At 49.9% G+C, this 7,462-nt stretch overlaps 1 protein-coding gene across 1 annotated transcript in view; it reads right to left on the bottom strand.

Annotated features, from left to right (window-relative positions):
- The window catches only part of Gpatch8 (G-patch domain containing 8), a 56,506-nt gene that overhangs the window by 2,871 nt on the left and 46,173 nt on the right, over positions 1 to 7,462 (bottom strand). Inside the window, exons 6-7 of the mRNA XM_033763146.1 lie at positions 5,652 to 5,782; positions 1 to 1,423 (exon numbers count right to left, since the gene is read on the bottom strand). Coding sequence (XP_033619037.1) covers positions 1 to 1,423; positions 5,652 to 5,782 — 1,554 coding nt within the window. The remainder of the gene's footprint in view (positions 1,424 to 5,651; positions 5,783 to 7,462) is intronic.

The following is a 7,462-nucleotide window of genomic DNA, read 5'->3' on the forward strand; positions in this document are numbered from 1 at the left end:
GTCGGGGTCCGCCTTGTGCCTGCGCTTGTGCTTGCCGGACTTCTTATGCTTCCTCTTCTTCTTGTGTCGGTGCGCCCGCCCAGGGCGCTCCTTCTGTCCGGCCAGGCTCTGCCCCGCGTGCTGGGGCTCCAGCTCGGGCCCCCCAGAAGCAGCAGCAGGCGGAGCTCTGTCTGCCTCGGGCTCACCCGCATCCCTGTCCCCACTCGGCCTGCGGGCCTCAGGGCCTGGGAGGGCTTCCCTGGAGGGGCCGCCCGCCTCCTTGGCTCTTTCTGCCCCTCTGGCTCTGGCGTCCTTGTTCCTAGAGAGCTTGAAGTCGAAGTAGAGAGGGTTGCAGCTGTAGGAGACGGAGGGCTCGGCCTTGGTGAAGATGAGCAGCTCCGAAGGCCACTGCAGGGCCGTGCTCTCATCCTTGCTCAGTACGGGGAAGAAGGGTCCGGTAGGGTGCCGGGGACCCTCCTGGCTGTCTCTCCTTGCTGCACTGCTGCCAGGCACGCAGGGCTCTTTGGCGGGCTCGGGCTCGGCCGGCTGCGCCTCAGATGTCAGCGGGTCCTGCTCCACAGCAACCCTCATGGGGGCCTTCCGGGCCTCGGCTCTGCCCTGGGGCTGGTTGGGCTCCGGCCCAGCTACTGCTGTGGCCTCTTTTGTTTCCTTTGGTGGCTCCAAGCCCTCGCTGGCCCTGGGCTCTGCTGCCTGGCTGGGGGCTGCCCTGGCACAGCCCCTAGGCTTGGGGGAGCCATTCTTCTTGCTGTCTGGGGTGCCCTTGGGGTGTGAACTGGCCTCACCCTCCATCTGCTCACTGGCCCGCATGAAGAGCAGGAAGGGGAAGTGGGGCTTCACCTTGCAGTGCGCTGGCGGGATGTAGTGGTAATACTCCGGCTCTGCCACGCCAGCGCCCTCCTCCCGCCGCATCCGCTTCAGCTTAGACAGTGTGGAGGCCAGGGCCCCGCTGTCCTGTGGGTCCTCGTCCTCCTTCTTGCCATCGGTGCTTCCGCCCCCGTCCGTGTCCCCTGCCTTCTGCAGCCCCTGATCAGAGCCCTTCTCGTCCGGCTTTGTCCCTTCCTCAGGGGACCCTTCCTCTGCATGGTCCTTGAAAACTGAAGCTATGGACTCAAGTTTGACTGGAGCCTTCTTAGCAAAGGAAAACGACACCCCCAGTTTCTGCAGCGGGGTCCCCAGGTTGTTCTTGAAGCCAAAACTGATGCCATGGGCAGCCGGCCCGGAAGCCAGAGCCAACCCCGCAGAACTGGTGCCTGGAACTGTGGTGAAGGAGCCTCCTTTCTCTGTGGAGAACTCGGGGCCCAGGCTGCACCCTGCGGCAGCCCCTGAGGTGCTGTGGGTGGCTGATTCGTCCTTGTCCTCATCTCCTCCTTCTTCATCTACAGCCACCGTGGTTGGTCGGAACATGGGGCCACTTCCAGGTGCGCTGAGCAGTGGTTCAGAGAAGACAAGAAACAGGTTTAGGGGTGCAGAAAGCACAGCAGGCGGCGCACATCCTCACCACTCCCTCTGCTCCGCCCATCCGACGCTCACCAACAGCAGGGACTCTGCAGGGCTACTGTCCCCAGTGCTGCTGCTTCAGCTGCCTGCACTAAGCAAAGTGGGGCCCAGCTCTCACTCCAGGTCCTGTACACGCCACCTCTTAGCGCTGCTCCACAGCGTGAGCCTTGCACTAACTGGAGTTTTGCCAAAGGTACAGCTGCACTTCTAACACAAGTCTACTTTGTTCAGCTAAGAAAACCTCATTTACCCTGTGCTATTAAATTTCATTTTCATTTTTTTGTTTGTTTTGAGACAGGGTCTCACTGTTGCCCAGGTTGGTCCTGAACTTGTGGTGATCTTCCTGCCTCAGCTTCCCAAGTGCTAGAATTACAGGCATGTGCCAACCACACCGGCTAAACTTCATTTGTAAAAAACATGTATTCTGAGTTAAACACAGAAATTCCAGAAACGTCTACTGTGCTATTTTATGGTACTCTGCAGTCGGTGTCCAAGTCTATGCCCATCTCTGGGGCACAACCTCAAACACTGACTTCAGTTCTGAGACAGCGTGGTCCTCTCTATTCAGAGCAGAGGTTTCAAGACCCCGAGGGTTGCCTGAAATCACAGGTGGTATGGAACCCTATATAGATTATGTTTTTTTTGATACACACACTTATGAAAAAGTTTACAGTTTAGGCAAAAAGATTAAAAATAGGTATAATAAAATATAAGTTACAGCTGTGTATGGTGGTACACACTTGCAATCCAAGCTCCTCAAAAGGCTGAGTCAGGAGGATTGCAAGTTCAAGTCTAGCCTGGACAACTAATCAAGACCCTGTCTAAAAATACAAAAAATAAAAGGGGCTGAGGATGTAGCTTGGTGTTCCCTTGGGTTCAACCCTCAGAACTGTCAAACCGGAGCAGGTGGAGGAGATCTAATGGTGTACCGTAGTAACAGTTACGTGAATGTAACCTCTATCTCGCCCTCCTTCTTTTTCTCTGGGCAGGTGGCATCCAGAGCATGGATTTGCTGGACAAAGGCATAATTCATGTCCCAGGTACAATAGAGTGGGACGGTTCAGAATTCACACTACTTCTAACAACACACAATTTTTTTTTTTTTTTTGGTACCAGGGATCAAACTTGGGGGACCTTGTGCTTGTGAGGCAGGCGGTGGAACCATTGAGCTAAATCCCTGGCCTATAACAACACACAATTTAAAACAATGGGTCTTTATTTCTGGAACATCTCATTTAATATTTTCTGGCCCAAGTTTCCTACAGTAATTGAAACCCAGAGGAACTTCTGTACTCTCCGAGCAACAGAACAATGGCCATAGTACTATCAAGCACTCTTTGGCAACAGGAACCAGGAACACTGGGGTGTTTTAATGCCTGTATTTATTTATTTATTTATTTTTTTGAGACGGGGTCTCACTATGTAGTTAGGACAGACCCGGAACTCACTATGTAGCCTAGGCTGGTTTAAATTCACGATCCTCCTGCCTCAACCTCCCAGTGCTGACATTATAGGCATGTGCCACCACACGCAGCTCAAATGCCTATGTTTTAATTGCTCAGCTTGCCTGAGAGGTTTATAGTATGTGAACTACCAGGGGCCCCTGAATTCCAAACTCAAGAACAAAGCAGAAGCCAGGCACAGTGCACACGTCTATGATTCTAGCTACTTGTGGGCCCAGGGCAGAAGGACTTCAAGTTTAGCCTGGGCAACTTATTGAGATCCCGTCTCAAAAACAAAAACAAAAATAAAAGGGCCAGGGAGTTAGTTCAGTGGCACTGTGCTGTGCCTACTTTGCAAGTGTAAGGTCCTGAGTTTGATCCCCTGTACCCCCCCACAAAAGGGGTAAAACAAACAAACAAAAAAAAACAAAGGGCTGAGGATAGAGCTTAGAGCATTTGCCCAGCATGCCCAAGGCCATAGGTTCAAATCTCCCTATGACCACCAAAAAAAGCCCCAGGTATCCATTTGAAGACCACATCATTTTATCATCTGACCCCTAGCTACTGAGGGACCTCATGTCAAAGGCCAAGAACACTCAGATAATGTACTGTCTCTTACTGCAGGGACCACTGCTACCAGATGATGGGTACAGAACCAATGTGGATAGCAAGAGACAACTAACACTGCGCTATGCACCCTACCCCACAAAAAACACTGCCCCGTTTTTACTGTGGAGGGGGTTGTACTGGACACTGGCCTAGAGCATTCACAATTAGCTATATTCCTGCCCTTTTAATTTTTTAATTTTTTTGGGTACTGGGGATCGAACTCAGGACCTTGTACTCACTCTAGAGACAGGCGGCAGAACCACTGACCTAAATCCCTAGTTCCTCCTTTTAATTTTTTTTTGAGATAAGGTCTTGTTTACGTAGTTTAGGCTGGCTTTGAACTCACTGTATAGCCTAGCCTCACAATGAACTCAAGGGGATCCTCTTGCCTCAGGCTCCCAGGGCTGGGATTACATGTTACCACACCCAGTGTGACAGGGTTTTGTTAAACTGCACCCTTTGTGCTTGAATTTGTGATTCTCCTGCCTTGGCTTTCCAAATAACTTGGATTATAGACTTGCATCACCACAACCAGCGAAAAAAAATTTTTTTTCCCTTTTTTGGTACTGGGAATCAAACTCAGAGCCTCGCGTTTGCCACGCAGGTGCTGTGCACTGAACTACAATTCCTAGCCGAAATGAAACTCTTGAACTGAATTTACTTCTAGGATAAAGAGACATTCGATGATGGATCAAAACCTTTTGTTCTCTGAGGGTATTTGGTCATTTTTCTTTTGCAGTTCTGGGGATCCACACCCAGGGCCTGGTACATGGCAGCCTAGCCACCACTGAGTGTACCCCAACTCTGGCTGGTCATAGCTAAACCGCTGTTTACAAAACAGAACTGAGGACTGGGGATGTAGCTCAGTGGCACTGCGCCTGGCAAGTGTGGAGGCCTGAGTTCAATCCCTGGTACCCCCCAAAAAAACAAAAAACAAACTTCTGAAGAAAATGTGTGTGGCCCAAGAGAGTTGTGCTTACTATATATGGAGTCCCTACAGGGTACAGGGGGCACCCTATGGTGCCAGCACTCAGGGAGGCTGAGGAAGAGGCTGCATGTTCAAGGCCAGGCTGGGCAAGTTAGTGACTTCAGAGACCCTGTCTTGAAGGGAAAAATAAAGAAAGGGCTAGGGACCTAGCACTGTGTGAAAGCCCTGGGTTCAACCCCCCAGCAGTCCCAAAACAAAACAATAATTAATTAGTCCAGGAAACTTGGGAACTCTGACCTCAACTTGGCCCAAAACTGCCTTTTTAAAATTTTTATTTTTCCTGGTTCAGGAGACAGTTCCCAGGGCCTTCCTTGAGCAGGTTAGGCAAACACTTTACCACTGAGTTGCACCCTGGCTCTTTGTAAATGTTTAAAAGCCAAAACCAGTTTCTCTTTCTCTGGAACCAGATCCTTCCCTTGGTCCTGGCACAGCCAATAAAAACAAGCAAGGAGCCCGAATTCTTCCTTACTCAGGCCCACCTCTCCTGCAGCTGATGGCAGCTTCAAATGCTCAAAGACTGGGCCCCACAGACTACGTATCTAGAAGCAAAACCCTAGGAGAGGTAAAGTCCTCTTAAGGCTAAATACCAGCCAGAAATTTGATAATCACAAGAATCATAGGGCCAAGGATTTAGCCCAGTGGTTCTGCTGCCAGACTTGCAAGTACAAGGACCTAATCCCCAGTACCAAAAAGAAAAATAAAACAAAACAAAACAAAAGATTCTTGAAAGAACATCAAAGAGGACACGCAAGAGGGCAGGAATCTAAAGAGAAATCAGTAGCTGCCATCCTGCAGGCTGGAGAGTACTCAGCATTCCAGTGGAACTGCATGTGAAAAGCAGTGACAAGACCAGAATCTGGGCCCCAGTGCACCTCGGCTCCCAAGCACCCATGGTGCTTTTGTATCAGAGCACTTGGCACACACCTCCATGTGTCCCTGAGAGAGGGAGAGATAAGGAGACCACAGATACAGAGCTGGGCACAGCCAGGGCCGGCCCTGAGAATGAGCACCGCCTGTGCAGTGTGCGACAAGCCTACAGTTCATGAACAGACACATAAGCTGTAAATCTTGAGGACTGGAGTCATCCCTGCAACCCTGAGTGGAGATTTCCTCACCATTCTGCTTGTTTTCTTAGCTCTGCCAACTCGTGGAGCCTCCGCAGGGCTTTTTCTTGTTTCTTCTCATCCTTGCGGGACCTTGAAGAGACATTTCTGGCAAATTCTCTTTGCTTGAGATCTTTTAGTCTCTGGGTGAGAAAGAAAGAACAGCAGGTGAGTGAGGGGGAGTCAGGTGGGGTCTGAAAGCAAAGCCTTGGGGGTCTGCACACGCACTCAGCCAATGGTCATGGTACAGTGCAGGACAGGAACTGAGCACAGTGCTCATCACCTTGCACATACTTGCAGGGCCTGCACTTCTACGTAGGATAGAGCATCATTTGCTTTACTGGGCAAAATAAATTGATTTCAGAAGCAACAAACTAATTTTAGAATTGGGAGGAAAGAAAAGGGACTATTCAATCACTTGCTCTTCCAGGATGCAAAATCAGACAAACAACATGAGATAAATTGTTGTGACACAGGCCAAAGAGAACAGAAAGGGGTTAAACTAGTACAGAAGTTACCCAAGATGTGAGATCTTCAAAAGCAATGTACAGCTTACATGGGGCGGTTACTGGAATCGGAACTAATGGAAAGCACACTGTGGCTCCATGGAACAGGCATTACCCTCTTCTCAGGAGCAGAGGTTTCCTACCCCAACTGGACGGGTCTCCAGGGCCAGTGCCTTAGCACTCCGCGGCCTGAGCACCTGCTCCGGGACAGCCGGCTACAGTCAGAGCACAGGGAGAGCTTTTCATAGCATCATGGCCTTGGAGCTACAGCCAGGGGACGAAGGGAGAACTGATCAGTCAGATCTTATTACTTAGAATCCAGAAAATAGAATGGAGCTTTTATTTTCAGAAGGTACAGTATAAATTTTTCCTTAAAACAAAAGAAACAACGACCAAAAAAGAACAGTGCCACAACACACTGATGATAAAGAGTCCAGACAGATCCATCTGCAATGACGACAGAACTAGAAATATTTTGGAATGCTACAATAATATTAAAAAACAACAACAACAAAAAAATACATTAGCCTGCACCTTTATGACAGCATCAGGTAATCTGACCCAATATAAAGTGGACATTGCTTTGTGGAAAGGTGTGATGTTCAACAGACAGAGGAATCTGCTTACCTAGTATCTATGAAGTGTGCTTTGAATTGCTTGGAATTGGGAGGGGAGGGAGGAAGACACACACAGAAAGAGACACAGCCACAGACACCAGTAGAGAACTCACTCTTGTGATCTGGGCTCCCAAATTAGAAGGATTTGCTTTCAATACATCAGCTGAAAATGTCACATCACCAAGAAAAAAAGTAAAAGATAAAACAAGAATGGAAGAGAAAAAAAATAAAGCAAGCATTACTACACACACTCTTAGAGAATTGGCAAACTACTATTGAGCAGTCAGGGACCCAGCGGTGCACGCGCACATGGCCACACACAGCCCCGACACACAGTGGGCTGGTGGACAGGCTCTTGCCGCTCACAGCAGCTGGCCCTGCGTCATTACCCTCAGTCCGGGGAAGGTCATGACCAGCAGCTGACAAAACGGTCATGGGAGCAGGCACTGCACGTTAAGATCTCTACAACACCACATCAGGGTTGAGGACCAACTGTTCTAAGAAACACGTTCCTCTTCCTGAAGGGACAGAGCACAGAGAAGGGGCTACCACACTCATTATTCTGGGCCACATGCCTCGCTGTTTCTTCTTCTTGAGACAGGGTCCTGGTATGCTGCCCGGGCTGACTCCCAACTCATCATCTTGTCTCAGACTCCTGAGTAGCAGCGAGGACTAGCTGTGCATCACCAAGCCTGGCATT

Source organism: Fukomys damarensis, unplaced genomic scaffold, assembly GCF_012274545.1.
Source record: "Fukomys damarensis isolate Sample0158 unplaced genomic scaffold, DMR_v1.0_HiC HiC_scaffold_13, whole genome shotgun sequence".
In the NCBI taxonomy this organism is placed as follows: Eukaryota; Metazoa; Chordata; class Mammalia; order Rodentia; family Bathyergidae; genus Fukomys; species Fukomys damarensis.